The following is a 16,621-nucleotide window of genomic DNA, read 5'->3' on the forward strand; positions in this document are numbered from 1 at the left end:
GCTGTTTCTCCCCAAAGGCATCCACATTCTAATCCCTGCAGTCTGTGAATATGTTAGGTCAGTAGTCGGCAAACCATGGCTCATGAGCCACATGCGGCGCTTTGGCCCCTTGAGTGTGGCTCTTCCACAAGATACCACGTGCAGGTGCTACCTTGATAAGGAGTGTACCTACCTATAGAGTTTAAGTTTAAACAATTTGGCTCTCAAAAGAAATTTCAATCGTACTGTTGATATTTGGCTCTGTGGACTAGTGAGCTTGCCGACCACTGTGTTAGGTTACATGGCAAAGGGGAAGTAAGGTTGCAGATGGGATTGAGGTTGTCACTCGGCTGATCTTAAAATAAAGAGGACTATCCTGGTGGGCCTAATCTCAAGGGTCCTTAAAATCAAAGAGGGAGGCCCTGGCCGGTTGGCTCAGCGGTAGAGCGTCAGCCTGGTGTGCAGAAGTCCCGGGTTCGATTCCCGGCCAGGGCACACAGGAGAGGCGCCCATCTGCTTCTCCACCCCTCCCCCTCTCCTTCCTCTCTGTCTCTCTCTTCCCCTCCCGCAGCCGAGGCTCCATTGGAGCAAAGATGGCCCGGGCGCTGGGGATGGCTCTGTGGCCTCTGCCTCAGGTGCTAGAATGGCTCTGGATGCAACAGAGCAATGCCTCAGAGGGCCAGAACATCGCCCCCTGGTGGGCATGCCGGGTGGATCCCGGTCAGGTGCATGTGGGAGTCAGTCTGACTGCCTCCCCTTTCCAGCTTCAGAAAAATGAAAGAAGAAAAAAATCAAAGAGGGAGGCAGAAGTTAGAGATTGGAAAAGTGTATGATGCAATGTAAGAAGGACTCAACTTGCTTTAAATATGGAGAAAGGGGACCATGAACCAGAGAATAGAAAGAGCCTCTAGAAGCTGGAGGGGGCAAGGCAATGGATTCTCCCCTATACCCTCCAGAAAGGCTGACAGCCAATCTGACACCTTGATTTTAGCCCAGGGAGACCCATGCTAGACCCATGTTCTGACCCACAGAACAGTATGATAATAAATCTGTGTTGTTTTAAGCCATTAAGTTATGGTAATTTTTATAGCAGCCCTAGTCTAGGAAAATAATACACGCTCCATCTCTGGAGATCTGCCTGGCGTCCTCATCTCACAGGATTCTGCCTCCCTGCTCAAACTCCCCACTGCTCTTGTCTTTGCTTACAGAAGTTATCGAGCACCTACTCTGTGCCAGTCACTCAGCTGGATCCCGGAAATGCAGCATGAATAAGACATAGCCCTTTCATTTACTCCACAGACGTTTGTGTACCCAGTTCTGAGTTATATGTGGTAGAGGTGAAGAAAAAAAAGTCTCTGCCCTAAAGAGGTTCACAGACTTCTGAGAGTACAAGCATATATATTTTTATATATATGATTCAGTGTAAAAACTGCATGCCACAGGAGCATAGAAGAGAGACTACCTATCTCAGTTTTATTTTATTTTTATTAGAGAGGAGAGAGAGAGGGAGAGAGAGAGGGAGAGAGAGAGGGAGAGAGAGGAGAGAGAGACAGAGAGAGAGAAGGGGGGAGGAGCTGGAAGCATCAACTCCCATATGTGCCTTGACCAGGCAAGCCCAGGGTTTCGAACCGGCGACCTCAGCATTTCGAGGTTGACACTTTATCCACTGCGGTCAGGCCCTAATCTCAGTTTTATAAAATCAGGAAAACTTCAGAGAGAAGAAGAAATGGAGCTAGGAAGAATATGGTTTGCCAGACAGATAGAATGGGGAGAGAGATTCAAGAGCTTTGAAGCAATGTGGCACTTGAAATCTGACTAGTGCATTGTAGGAACAGAATTTTAAAGTGTATTTCATTTCAGTTACTTTTAATTGAAATGGAAATCACCACATGTGGCTGGTGGCTACCATATTGGACAGAGCAGATTATATTCTTGAAAGGAAACAAGTAGCCTTCTTTTACCCCTTTTTCCACTTATTATAGGAAAGTAGATGTTGTGGCAAGTCACCTTGGACCATGCCAACAGGGCATCACCCCAGGGAGTAGAAGGGACTTAGGACCCTGACACCATGCAGCCATCTTTCAGTTTGGCTTATGTTCAGATTGTTATATGAGAAAGTTATTATTTGGATCTCTGCATAGCAGCCAAATCTGTACATTAACACAAATGTCTCCTAGAATAAGGAAAAGCAATAATCACAATCTTTGCTGAAATTTTTTGAGTTCCTTTCCTTCCATGTACCAGGCCCTAAGCTAACTGCTCTAAATGCATGGTTTCATTTAATGCCCACACATTCTGATAAGGGAGATAATAGTCCACTCCCATTCTGCAGATAAAATGGAGTCTTAAAGGAGTAGCTCATTAATGGCAGAATTAAGTCTGTCTGACAGCAAACTGTACTCTAGTATACTGATACATAATGTCTTATGAAAGTCCAGGCAAAGTGAGTGTACAACTAGAGTTTTTAAATGCAGAGATGACATTTATGTTTGCGGCAGCCATTCTCTGTTGTTGACCCACCACCCATCCCCTCCTTCTACTTGAAAAAAGAACTTTAATTTGTTCAAAACAGTGGACAGAGATTTCTTGACATGAGGAAGGGTAAGTTCCTATTGCAGAATTCAAGAGAGAAATCCTGACTGGTCTAAACTAGTCATGGTCATCTCATTCTCCTTGGCCAATAAATGGTCTGAGGACAGGTATGTGGCAGAGTTCTGGTCAATGAGATGTAAGCAGAAGTTGAAGAAGAAGAGTGTCCCTCTCTATACAATAAGCCCAAACTCTGCCCAGAATGAAGATGCAATGCCTGAGGTGTGGCATCCATCATGCACCCATGAAGACAAAAGCCATCATCATAAGAATGGCAGTGTAGAGAGATGAGTGAAGTCTTTGTTGGTATTGTTGAGCTCCTGCTCCTTGCTGGACAGCTTTCTTGTGATATGCAAAAAACAAACCCCTATTTATTTAGGCCACTATAAATCAGGATTTCAGTTACTTATGGCTGGAAGGCTTCCTGATATACATACACACATATCTTTTGTTTTCTTAGGAAAGATAAGGAAAAGTCAAACAGTTTGGGTGGTACACTGAACACTCTCGGCTGACTGCTAGAAATCAATATCCACTGGCTTATCCATAGTCAGAATCATTTCAGTTTCTCCCAAAACACACATGTAACAGGTTACCTTAAATAAGTAACAGAGTTCAGGCAAAATGCATATTTATCCCTTTTTTTTAACCTTCAAACTAAAAACAATGTTTCCTCAATTATAAGTGTTTCTTGAATAATGCATATGTATGAAAAACACTTATATTCTGCTGTTTTCAATTATTAATATACTGAAATTTTAAAACAAAATCCTGGATCTCTCTTAATTGCTGTAGTTTAGAGGGAGAAAGCAGAAATACGAAGCTTAATGCATGAAATAGATTCATTCAGTGGGTATACCTACCCACAGCAAAGACAGAGGAAGACCTGAGGCATGCTATAGGGTGACAAACTGTAAAATCTGATTTAAATACATAAATAAATAGAAGAGGCAGAATGGTGTTTTGCTCTTGAATTATACTGAAAAATTATACTGGTTTTATTCATCTTGCTGAGTGTGCTAAAAAGCAATAAAAATACTTATATACTCAGTTATCCAGAATTACAAACAAATTCTAAAATATTTCTGAATGCTAGATATGTTTCAATTGAAGGGAAAAAAACAGATATTTTTTCCTAGCCACTTGTTAAAGAGAGACATACACACAAAAACATATTCTATGCCTCCCCTTTAACCATGTTAATCTTTAATCTGATTTATAACTGAAAAGATCATGTGGCAGCTGGTTTTATACTATTTCATTCACAAAAAGAGATTATCCATCAAATGAGCACATTTTTCTCTGGGATTTCCCAGAATAAATGAGCTAGACACATTCTTCTTTCAAACACCAGGCTATACAAAATATTTCCAGATATAATCAGCAAGGTAGGAAACAGCAAATTAAGCGCTAGTCAGGCAATCCTCTGAATTTTCTCCCTGCATTTTGACAGATTCAATACAAGCTGAAAAAGCAATGTGAATAAAGACAATATTGGTAAAAGAAACATACCTTAGAGATGATTAATGGTTCTCCATGCTCCAGGCCACCTTTCAGAGTAAAACCCCAGGGGGCTCCTCCCTGCAAGAATGCTTCCAGATAAATGTACCTTCCCGTGGGGGTCGTGGCAGGGTTTAATGTGGCACGAGTCTCCTCGAAGTTCTCTGTGGTTCTCATCATGCCAAACACGTGATTCTACGAGGAAAATTGTAAATGCCTGAAGCAGATTCAAGAAAGCGGCGCTTCTGCTACAGCACGCGATCCCATCCTTCCTGATACGTGCGGGCCAAAAGAGAGGTTTTGAGAAACAGTTCTTTCAGGCGTAAAATGTTTTTCCGAGCTTAATTCCAAGATGCTGCCCCAGGAAGATTTTTCACTTCAACATTCGGTGAAGTCTCCTCCTGGAATCCGGGTTCTCACGGAAGCCCCCGAGTGGGACTTTTACTCCGTTGGAGAAAACTTTCTATGTCACTCTCAGAATTGCTTTTATTTCATGCATATACACAACAAAACATTATCTTTATGTTTTACAGAGAAAATTAAAATAGTCTTACAGGATAATAAGAAAATTGCAAAGTCTCTAATGAATACCTCGTTTTTTTTTTATTGATTATCAACCCTTTCTTCCTCTCGGAGTGAAACTTACCATTACAATAGCCTCCCCTCTCCCCAGAAGTGGCTTTAAAAGAAAGAAAGCACTTACAATGCTTCTTCAGAATTTTCAAACTTGTCCCAAAGAGACAAACGTTTTTGCTTATGTTTTTCAGCAATAAATTCCGAGGTTATTTCTAGTCAAAAGAAAAAAAAAAAAGTTTTTGCAGGATGTAGAATACAGTGGAAGAAAAACCTGGAAAATTAATCCTCCGTGGGAAAACTACCCAGGCGGCCGCCGCGTTCTTTCTGTGGTATTTCCAGCGATGAGCAGCGGGGCTGCCGCGGCTGTGGCGGCCCTCGCCTCCGCTGAGACAGCAAGGAGGTGAGAGGAAGATGGATTAAGGCAGAGAGAGGCACCGCAGCCTTTCTGCACAGTAAGCACTGCTGTGCAGATTTCAGTTTAGCACGGGGACCTGACCAATCAAAGCAGTCTCGCAGTTGATAAAATACCATACAGATGGCTAATGACCAGGGACTAGGAAGTAGTTAATAGACTAGCCCCACCTTGTACCAGTTAAAGCAGAATCCCTGGGGGTGAAACACAGGCCTGGGCTTATTTTAAACTCTGGCCAATTCTGGTGTGCAGCCCAGTTTGAGAAGCAGTGCCCTGAACAGTTTGAGTATCCAGGTGGTAGCACAGGGCTTTATGTTTTTTTTATTAGAAGAACATACCAAGTATAATATATGAGCAGCTCTTGTTTTGAAATAGGATTCTCAAATCACATACTTGTTTGACTTAATACAAACAGGAGGCAGGTTTTCTTCCCTTCACTTTTTTTTTTTTTTTTTTTTGATTGTGAGAGACGGGAACATCAAGGTGATCCTTATGTGCCCTGACCAAGAAATTGAGCCCGCAACCTCTGTGCTCTAGGAGGACACTCCCTGGCCAGGGCTTAATTTTTTAATTTATTGATGAGACAGAGGGAGGAAGGCAGAGAGGAAGCATTCATTCGTTACTCCACTTAGTCACGCAGTCATTGGTTGCTTCCCGTTGTGTTCTGACTAGGGATCAAAGCAACCTTGTCATTTCTGGGTGATGCTCTTAACGATCTGAGCTAGCCGGCCAGGGCTTTTCTTCACTACTTTAATCCACTCCCAAACTGTTATCCATACTTTAAATGAAAAGAAATACTTTTTTTTTTTAATTTTTTTTAAAATTTATTTATTCATTTTTAGAGAAGAGAGAGACAGAGGAGAGAGAGACAGAGAGAGAGAAGGGGGGAGGAGCTGGAAGCATCAACTCCCATATGTGCCTTGACCAGGCAAGCCCAGGGTTTCAAACCGGCAACTTCAGCATTTCCAGGTTGACGCTTTATCCACTGCGCCACCACAGGTCAGGCGAAAAGAAATACTTAATGCCTGGCAAGTAATAGACACTGAAAGGCTGAATATTGTTCTGATTTCAGATTATTGGTGGAATTTTGTAATAATGTAATATAAATTTAAACATTACTACTTTTTACTAAAAATTTGAACAGTACAAGATAACTACATCTTTTATTTTTACTCAGCTATTAAATTACTGGAACAAATGAGAATTATTTCCAAATAATACGTTTGTTAAAACTTTTTCTGTTGAAAATATGTAATAATGTAAATTATGGAAACAGAGGTTAGAAACCACTGTGGGTTTTGATATCGATTTAATTTTGATGTTTGTACTTATAATTAATGAAAAGTTAATGTAATAGAAAAGCAGATGTAATATGCAATAAATTGAGACAAATGTAATGCATAACACATGACAAGTGTTATTTGATTTTCAGTGGTCACTTCATCTGAGGGACTCAAGACAAAAAATGTCAAATCTCATTTTTATGTAATGACAGTATTTCAGTAGAAGCATAAAATGTACCAAATGCAAGTACATTATAGTATTTTTGTTTGTTTTTGGTTTGGTTTTTTTTTGTTTGTTTGTTTTTACAAAGACAGAGAGTAAGAGAGAAGGATAGACAGGGACAGACAGACAGGAATGAAGAGAGATGAGAAGCATCAATCATTAGTTTTTCATTGCACGTTGCAACACCTTAGTTGTTCATTGATTGCTTTCTCATATGTGCCTTGACCATGGGACTTCAGCAGACTGAGTAACCCCTTGCTGGAGCCAGCGACCTTGGGTTCAAGCTGGTGGGCTTTTGCTCAAACCAGATGAGCCCGTACTCAAGCTGGTGACCTCGGGGTCTCGAACCTGGGTCTTCCACATCCCAGTCTGATGCTCTATCCACTGCGCCACTGCCCGGTCAGGCATCATAGTATTTTTAAATGAAATCACAAGTAAATGAAAATTTTTTCTGAAAGCTATTTTCTGTGGCATTTAAGATCTTACTCCTGGTTCACTTTGTAAAAAATAGGATTTTACAGAATCAGCATCTATTATGAAAAGTAATAAAGCTGAAAAAGGCAAAGGAAATAAGGAAAAGGTAAGCAGCATCAATCAAGGAAAAGTTAATTTGTTCAAAAATTAAAAGTTAATTATTACTTCTTATTTTAATACTTTCATAGTAGGCCCTAACGTTTTTCTCTTTATCTTGCTAGAACTTTAAATGTGATTTTTTTTAACTTACAGGATTTTTTAATGCCTCTGAATTTAATACAGAACCCCCCGCGACAGGTGAAAATCCACGAAGTGGTGACCTTATATTTATTTCATTACTTATATGTATTTTAAGGCTTTATGTTTTAATTAATATTTTTTATATTTTTTTCAATTTTTATACTAGAAAATGTTTATTTTACCACAAAATAATTAAAATAATAAATATATAAAATACTTATATACCGCAAAATCCCACGATATAGCAAAAAATCTGCGATACAAAGTTAGATATATACAATTTAAAAATCCATGTGAGACTGCGAAAAATGAACTGGGATATGGCGAGGGACGGCTATATTTCAAATACTGAAAATGTCACTAGACTACTTCTGAAAATAAAGTCAGAGCGACATCTAGTGGATCTTCTAAGTCATCATTAACTTTAGACAATATCAAATTGTAGGTTTGGAAGGTTGTTTAGTCTTTCTTAGAAAGTCCCAGAACCATCCTAAATAGATAAAAACCTTATTTTAAAGCAGCACACTTTCTTTAGGCAAGCTTTCAGATAAAGAAGGAATAATCTCCTTATGTGTCTCCTTAAGATTGAGGAAATCCTTCCCAACGGTCCTTCCCTCGCCACTGAATGCCAAGAAAACAGTCATTTGGAAGAGGGATGAAAACACACATACTAGTTTTAAATAATCAAGATCTACCAGCTAGAAGGTACCCTGATGCCATGTCATGCTTCATAGAACGTGTGTTGAATCCTCAAACAAAACCAGGATTCTGTGAGAAAGCAGAAAAGAGAAGTGGATGTTGAGTATGCGAGTTACAGCATCTGTTTCACCAGCTACCTTAAGGTTTGTTTGTAACAAACTATCAAAGCACAATTTTAAATCTTTTGGAAATGAAAAAAAGTTTCTATGTCTTGAGGCGGTAGTTTTATAGGTGTTGTTATCCGTTAAAAATCATCAAATTTTAAATGATGCAGTTTATTAAGTGGAAATTATATCTCAATAAAATTAGTTGGTTTTTAAATCAAGGACTCCATTGACAGATAAATGAATAAACAAGTTGTGGTCTATATGTACATTAAAATGTTATTCAACCTTAAAAAGGAAGGCAATTCTGATACATGCTACAACATAGATGAACCTTGAGGACATTATGTTAAGTGAAATAAGCCAGCCTGACCAGGTGGTGGTGTAGTGGATAAAGCGTCGGCCTGGGACACTGAGGACCCAGGTTGGAAACCCTGATGTTGCCAGCTTGAGCATGGGCTCATTCAGCTTGAGCACAAGCTCACCAGCTTGAGCGTGGGATCATAGACATGACTCCATGGTTGCTGGCTTGAAGCCCAAGGTTGCTGGCTTGATCAAGGGGTCACTGGCTTGGCTGGAGCCACCCAGTCAAAGCACATAAGAGAAAGCAATCAATGAAAAATTAAGGTGTCACAACTATGAGTTGATGCTTCTTATTTCTCTCTCTGGCTGTCTCTCACTCCCTCACTCGCTCACTTGCTCACTAAAAAAAAATAAGTGAAATAAGTCAGCCACGGAGGGACAAGTGATTCCACTTACATGAGGTGCCTAGAGTAATCATATGTATAGAAACACAAAGTAGTATAGTGATTGTCAGGGGTTGAGAAAGGGGAATGGGGAAGTAGTGTTTAATGCGTACAGACACCTGACCAGGCGATGGCGCAGTGGCTAGAGCGTCAGACTGGGATGCAGAGGACCCAGGTTCAAGGCCCCGAGGCGCCAGCTTGAGTGCAGGCTCATCTGGTTTGAGGAAAAGCTCACCAGCTTGAACCCAAGGTCGCTGGCTCGAGCAAGGGGTTACTCGGTTTGCTGAAGGCCCGCAGTCAAGGCACATATGAGAAGGCAATCAATGAACAACGAAGGTGTTGCAATTCACAATGAAAAACTGATTGATGCTTCTCATCTCTCTCCGTTCCTGTCTGTCTGTCCCTGTCTATCCCTCTCTCTGACTCACTCTCTCTCTGTCTCTGTGTAAAAAATAAATAAATAAATAAAAATTTAAAAAATGGGTACAGACTTTCAGTTTCAAAAAATTAAAAAGTTCTGGAGATGGATGGTGTTGATGATTGTAAAACAATGTAAATATGCTCAATGCCACTGAACTGTACAATTTTAAAAATGCCAAAATGGTAAATTTTATGTAATGTATATTTTACCACAATAAAAAGTGTTTAAAAGTGCTTATAAATGGTAAAAAAACCACACATTTAAAATATGACACTATAATTAATCAGTTCATTATTCATCCCTTCACCGTGCTGAGTGTGGTTGAAGGTAGATGTCACAAAACTGACAGATGCATAAAGAATCAAATAATAATACCTGATAGCAGATACCTGGAAGAAGTTATAACTGTTATAGAAATTATTAAGTTATTAAAAAGCTAGTAGAAATATCTCTATAAATTTATTTTATTTCCTAGATGAGATATAAAATCTTAGTATAGCTCATCAGAAGTCACAGTATTAACCTTAAACAATAGATGGTTATAATAAAGGGCATAAGTTGTTGTATTTTTTTCTTTTTGGAAAAAACAGAGTTGGTTTCAAAGACACTGGCAATGGTGCTGATCGGCCTCCCCAACAGAAATACAGAGTACACAAGAAAGGACAATCTGCCTTTATTTTATTAGCAATTTGGTTTCTATTTCCTATATCTATTCCTTTTTTTATTCTTTGAGTGTTTATTCTAAAACTAACAAACTTAAAAACTCATATTTTAAAAAACAACTCACACCAGAACTGGGCGACAGACTGCAAAGGGAGGCAAAGAAACTGGGCAGACAGAAATGCCCTACATCTTGATTGGAGCGCTGGTGACTGGGTGTCTGCCGTCCTCAAAAGTCATCAATCTATACACTTAGAATGAATTTTATTTTAAGTGAAGTATATATCAATAAAGTTCATTTTTAAAACTTCAATCCACTTTAAAGAGAAGAAATATTCCTGCTCTTAGGATAGTATATGAAAGTCTTCTTGTGAAACTAGTTTCAAGAGTAACTTCACATTAGAAATTGCTCATTTTCTTGAAAGCAGATGGGTCCTTTCCTGCTCTGTTTAAATTTCCATACATCCCACACTCTCTCTTCCCTCTTCTTCACTCGTCTCCTCAGCACTTGTCACCTTCTAATATGTTAAGTCACAGTGGTTATTTATGTTCTGTCTCCCTCAAATATTATAGAAGTTCTATGAGGGCAGGGTTTTTGTTTTGTTCATTGACGTTCCTAGTATATAGTTGGTGTTTAATGGTCAGCGGGGAATTTGAGGAGTGGGGGTGAAGGAAGTGTCAGCAGGAAAGAAAAGGTGAAGGCCTGGCGGACACCCCAAGATTGAGCTTGACTCTTAGGGAGCAGATAGATAAGATTGGGGCTGGTCGGTAAGAATTTGGGGAAATCGTTTGGAGAACAACTTTGAGACTGGCCTGGGCGTTCCGCTGGGGGAGCAGGTGTAGGACGGGGAGGTTAGGGGGCTGCAGAAAAAGTGAGAGGTCTGGAGTGGCACAGAGTGCAAGTGGAGGCCCGGATCCAGGGTGGTTTCCGAGGTAGGGCTGCCAGGATTTCATGCCAGGCTGGGCGCAAGCAGCCCCTCAGTCAGGGCTTCTAGGAGGAGGGGAACCGGCTTGGCGCTCGGTTGCCCCGCGACGGCGTCTAGAGGGCGCCCGCGTCCCGCCACCGCCACCGCCACCGCCACGTCCGGCCTAGGTTCACAACCGTCGCCCCCGCGGCTCACGTGGAGGTGGCAACGGCTGCAGCCCCAGCGCCGTGAGGGGGGTGGCGGGCAGCGCCCCGCGCCGCCGCCGAGAAGGAGCCGCCCCCGCCGCTGCCCCCGCCCGGTCGAGGCAGGTGCGGCCGCCGCGCCCGCCCGCGCCCCGGCGGCGATGCGGCGGGTCTCTTAGGATGAGGTGTTGATGCAGGTGCAGAGGCGGGGCTCGGCCCCGGGGAGGGGCGGGTCCGTGGGGCTGACTCCGTTTAGCCATTCAGTTCAAAAGAGACCTCTTCGTCAAGTTCTTCCCTGACCTATATCCTAAGTAGCTTCAACTTCATTTCTCTATATACTGCTTCCCTCTGTTATTCTCATCATTTCAGTTAACCATTATGATTTGTTTCTTTTATGTCTCTTTCTCCATTACGCTCTAAGATTCATGAATGTCAACACTTGATCTAAGCTCTATCTCTGGTATTCATAGAAGCATTAATCATGATAGTAAAGCATTGTAAACCATCAAAATGCTAACAACAGTAGTGAATAATTATGAAATGCTTGCTGTGCACCTGGCCCTGTGCTAAGTGCACAGCATATCATATAATGAATTGTTTAATTGCAGTTTACTACTTTGGATTTAGGAAGAGTAAGGGGAGCGTATCTTCCAAATATAGTCCTGTATATTAACTATTTTGTTCAGAGGCATTGGACAGTGTTCATTCTCTTATTATTAGAATGTTTATTTTAAAGACTGGCTCAATGTACATTGCCACCAGGAATATAGCATTGAACCTTTATTCCCACGTCCCTAAAAACTGAACTGAAGAGGTTTTTGCTAGGAAGAAAAGGAACAACAGCAACAACAACAAAAAGAGTATGAATAATAGCAGCATCCTAAACGAGCAAGACACACTCAGGATACAGCACGTGGATCTTGACTGGGGCACAGTGTGTGTTGGGAGTGGAGATGAAGCCAGGTGGTTGATTGGTACAACATAGACAGTTTTGAGTACTAGTCTTAGTTCAAACCTTAATCTTTGGTCAAGACATGACAAAAGGGCCCTGATTTTAAAGGAAACTCTTAAAGATTGTGCAAAATTGAAGCTAGAAAGATCGTTTTGAGGTATTTTTTAGTAGGTCTGGCAAGAGTCAGTTTAAGCGTGGAAGAATAAAATAGGGCTAATATAAACTAAATTGCATATTCAAAGATTAATTCCTTATGACTTATGACCACACTTAAGGCTTTTCCACTGAATTGAAAGATATTACAGGGAGAGACACTCATAGAACGTGGCTACTAATTGGATGTGGCGTTTGAGTAGATGAAGAATAGAGGAAGACAGTGAAATGTCTAACCTGAGAACTTGGGTTTATGGTGTTATTATTTGAAAACACCCTAGAAAGCAGGTTAGGTGGAAATGTGAAGAGACCAGGTTTGGTATAAGATGAATTTAAGATGACCATAGCTTGACCTGTGGTGGCACAGTGGATAAAGCATCAACCCGGAACGCTGAGGTCACCAGTTTGAAACCCTGGGCTTGCCTGGTCAAGGCACATATGGGAGTTGATGCTTTCTGCCCCTCCCCCCTTCTCTCATTTTCTCTCTCTCTCTCCCCCCTCTCTAAAATGAATAAATAAAATCCTCCCCTCCCCCAAAAAGTGACCATAAACATATGCAGAGGTGTTAAAGGAACATATATTCATTAAATTTTTCTAGATCTTTTTTTTTTTTTTTTTTTTAACAAAATAGCATGAAACTTGATGGAAACAGTGGAATTGTCCCTATCCGGCTTTGCTGTTGACTGAAATCAACAGTAAGAAATTGTATTTTTTGGTCATCTTTTTGCTAAATGTTTTCCATAGTAAATTATAGAATGTTCAAGTTGGAGAATATTTTAATGATCTTCTAGTCCTACACTCTGCCCAAGAGGGGACAGCCAGTGACAGTTGTCATCCCAACAAATGCTCTTCCATCCTCAGCTTGAGCACCTCACAAGGAATCCCACCATGTTTCTATACAAGGTGCTCTAGTTTTTAGAAAGTCCATCTTCATCCTGAACTAGGATCCACCTCCCCTTTACTTCTAATCATCATTAATCCTAATTCTGCACATAGAATATTTTCTCTCATTTTTTCGTCTTCTTTTCCAACTGAGAGGAGGGGAGATAGAGAGACACTTCCACATGCACCCTGAGTGGAATCCAGCCAATGACCTCTATCTGGGGCCCATGTTTGCAACTGAGCTATTTTTAGCACCTGAGGTGGAGGCTCCACAGAGCCATCCACAGCACCTGGGGCCAATGCCCTTGAACCAATGAAACTATAGCTGTGGGAGGAGAAGAGCGGGGGGTAGGGGGGGAGAAGCAGATGGTTGTCTCTTCTGTGCGATCTGACTGGGAATTGAACTTGGGACATCCACACACCAGGCCAATGCTCTACCACTGAGCCAATTGGCTAGGGCCTGTCTCTCATTTTTCCAATGTGGCAACTGCTCACTTGGATTCCACTGAGATGTTTCAAAAATCCTAGTTGTTTATCTTCTCAGCTCTCATGCTTAAAATTTATGGACCTATTTCTAACCCACTCACAGAATTTCCTCTACCTAGTGATTTTTTCCGACCAGGCACAAGTGCTGTTACCTTGTCTAAGCATATGAAAAACAATCTAAATGGTCAGAAGACATTCAGGTGGTCATTTTAAGTCGGTTTGGACTGTACCTGGAGAAGGGTCCAGTCTGGGAATGTACATATGGGAAAGGAAGGCCACGTGCCTATAGGTTTACTTGCTGTGTTATCTTGATAATGCCAGTGAGATCTGTACCAACAAAATTAGCATCGGATCAACAGGGAGCACATAATTGAAAATGTTCTGTTGTACAAACATAGCCTAGATAAGTGCCATAGAAATATTTTTTCATGTACAAGATAACCCCAGAGGAAAAGAGTTTGTTTTTGTTGCTATTGCTATATATATGTGTTTTAGATGTTGTCAAAATTTTAAGTGATGAAAATGAACTTGTGAACTGAAATTTTTGAAAATAATAAATTTCAGATAATGAAGTATTAAATATTATATAAGCATATTTTAAAATATTTTGGGTTTTTTTCAGGTGTTAATAGGATAAGTGAAAAGAATATCCAGATATTAAGGTATTTCATTTTATATTTATACTTAAGAATTGTGAACATATAAACTCACATACTAATTTATTCTCTCTATATCTAACCTATGTTAGAAACTGAAACCTTGAACTTGATGAATGCCCAGGCTGGTATATCTATGATAAAGCTATAAGGGTTTATCTGTGGTTTAAAACTCGACTCAGTGAGCCTTCTGCATTCCATATTGGTGTTTTTGGGGTGGAGAGAAGGGTGTGTAGTGGGGATTCTAAAGATTTTTAGAAAGGCTTCCACTGCTTTAAAACAGTTTATAAAGCACAACTGGTATCTCATTTAGTAGTGGTAGACATCGAGGCTTAGAGATATAAAAAGATTTCTTTTTGGTATTTTTCTCACAAGTAGCTGATGACAGAATTAAGTTTCCTGATTCGAAGCTCTGTGCTTCTGTTGGTCTGCCTCCCTAAAGGACGGTTTAATGTACTGGTGAAGTATGATCTTGAATAGCTTAATTCTGTATGATGTTATAATAGTCCCTGTATTGACTCAATGAAGTCTAAATTCACTTTCTTTTCTGTTAGTAGACCTATATGATACATCTTCTTTCCAGATAATAGAAAGATATAGGCATTTATTATAGAAATGATTTAGTGTACACATTTAAATTAGAAAGACAGTATTGTTATTCATGTTTTACTGTTCTATTCTGTGGTACTATTATACTTATAGATTGAAACAAGGACCATATATTAAGGCTGCTCATGAGATATTTTAGTTAATTCTTATTCTTTTAAGTTATACGCTATCTTCGTGTTATAGTCTTATGGAGGTTAAACATTGTTTTCACGGTCACAAAGCTAGTGGATCACAGAGCTAGGCTTTGAACCCTAACAATCAATGACAACATCTAGAGAGAAAGAATGTGATTGAGAAAACAGACACTAAAAGTGCTGTGAAGTTAAGCAATTAACAGTAACTCAAGCTGTTCTAAGTGTTTCTGAGACTTTACCAGCCCAGATATATTGTATTGGGAACAATCTTGAGGAACCTTAGAATTTCCTAGGGAAAGACACCTGTGGACTATGAGAGTGTGGATCAGTTTTATACAATCCCCAGTCTCAGGCTTCTGTCTAAGGTAGAATGGTCCCGCATCCTAAGGACTTGAATCATTAGTTGATTAATATAACTTACAATTTAAGTAATCTGTACCCATGCTGAAGTTGGCAAGTCTGAGATCAAACTAAAGAACTTGGGGTATCAAACCAGGGCCCTCTGCATCCTAGGCCAATGCTCAATCCACTGCACCACCACCGGTCAGGCTCAAGGACTTTTTTTAAAGGGCAGATTTTGTTATTCTAATGTTCGTAAAATAAGTGGCATTGGCAAGTAGAAGTACTAAGCATTTTTTTTTCCTTACAAATAAATGGTTGTTTTAAAATTCTTGTTAAAGTAACTAAACCTATGCTGTCTTCTTTAAATTATTAATTTTCTAAGAAAAAAATTTCCCTTGGAAGTATTGCTACTCTATGGCAGAGGCCATAGAGCCATCCTCAGCGCCCAGGCCAACGTTGCTCCAATGGAGCCTTGGCTGCGGGAGGGGAAGAGAGAGACAGAAGGAAGGAGAGGGGGAAGGGTAGAGAAGCAGATGGGCCCTTCTCCTGTGTGCCCTGGCCGGAAATCGAACTCAGGACTCCTGCACACCAGGCCGACGCTCTACCACTGAGCCAACTGGCCAGGGCCTCTTTTTGATTCTTTTGGATTGCACTTTTCTGCCTATTTTGTCTGTGTATAGACTCTTCCTTTGGGTGTGCTGCTTGTGTAGCTAACTGAGTCTAGGGTTGGTGTTGTCTGCCTCCAGCTACCAGTTGTGAAGGTTCTAGATCTTTTTGCTGTTTGTGTCGATGTTTTCTGTGCCTGGGTAGTGTGGGAGGGGCCATCCTGTGTATAAGGATCAACTTTCTCCTGCTTGGAGCTGGCAGCAGCTCCTTAAAAGCTGCAAGCTCCGTAAGATTTGCCTCCACATTTCAGCTGCTTCATCTCCTCTTGCAGCTTCCTGGTCTTTCCAGAGTCTTATGTTGTAAGACTGTAGTGTGAGCCCAACTGGCCTCACTAACCAACCACTCTACAGGTTGCAAGCTTGTTGGATTAGGGCATCTGAGGTTGGGAAAACAACATTAGTGGGACCCTCTACTTCAGGGGTCTCTTGGGCAGTAGCTCAGTACAGGGATTGTGGCCCCTACTCCAGAGCCTAATCCCTCAGCCCCTGCTGGATACTCAAATTTTATTTCTTCCCAACAAGTTGAGCAGCAGGTTCAGATCAAGTGGGGCCAACAGTCCCTTCTGCACAAGTTCTTACAGCTGATGAGACCCTGTTCTCAAGGAGGAAGAGTGAGAGAGTCTTCTCCTGGGGCTGACTGTGCCCCCCAAAGTGGCTAAGCCTCTTGATTAGATCCAACAATAGGCTCACAGGGACCCACACTTTGAATGTTAATGCTCCAGCCTCTC

General features: G+C 40.9%; 1 protein-coding gene across 2 annotated transcripts in view; it reads right to left on the reverse strand.

Moving 5' to 3' along the window:
- SHROOM3 (shroom family member 3) overlaps window positions 1–4,887 on the reverse strand; it is a 323,146-nt gene extending 318,259 nt beyond the window's left edge. Inside the window, exons 1-2 of one of the 2 annotated variants that reach the window (XM_066233275.1) lie at window positions 4,772–4,887; window positions 4,081–4,263 (exon numbers count right to left, since the gene is read on the reverse strand). In XM_066233275.1, the coding sequence (XP_066089372.1) occupies window positions 4,081–4,248 (168 nt within the window). In that variant the 5' untranslated portion in view covers window positions 4,249–4,263; window positions 4,772–4,887. The remainder of the gene's footprint in view (window positions 1–4,080; window positions 4,264–4,771) is intronic. The other variant, XM_066233274.1, reaches the window with a different exon arrangement.
- Between the last annotated feature and the right edge of the window lie 11,734 nt (window positions 4,888–16,621).

The sequence above is a fragment of the Saccopteryx bilineata genome, chromosome 5 (assembly GCF_036850765.1).
Source record: "Saccopteryx bilineata isolate mSacBil1 chromosome 5, mSacBil1_pri_phased_curated, whole genome shotgun sequence".
In the NCBI taxonomy this organism is placed as follows: domain Eukaryota; kingdom Metazoa; phylum Chordata; class Mammalia; order Chiroptera; family Emballonuridae; genus Saccopteryx; species Saccopteryx bilineata.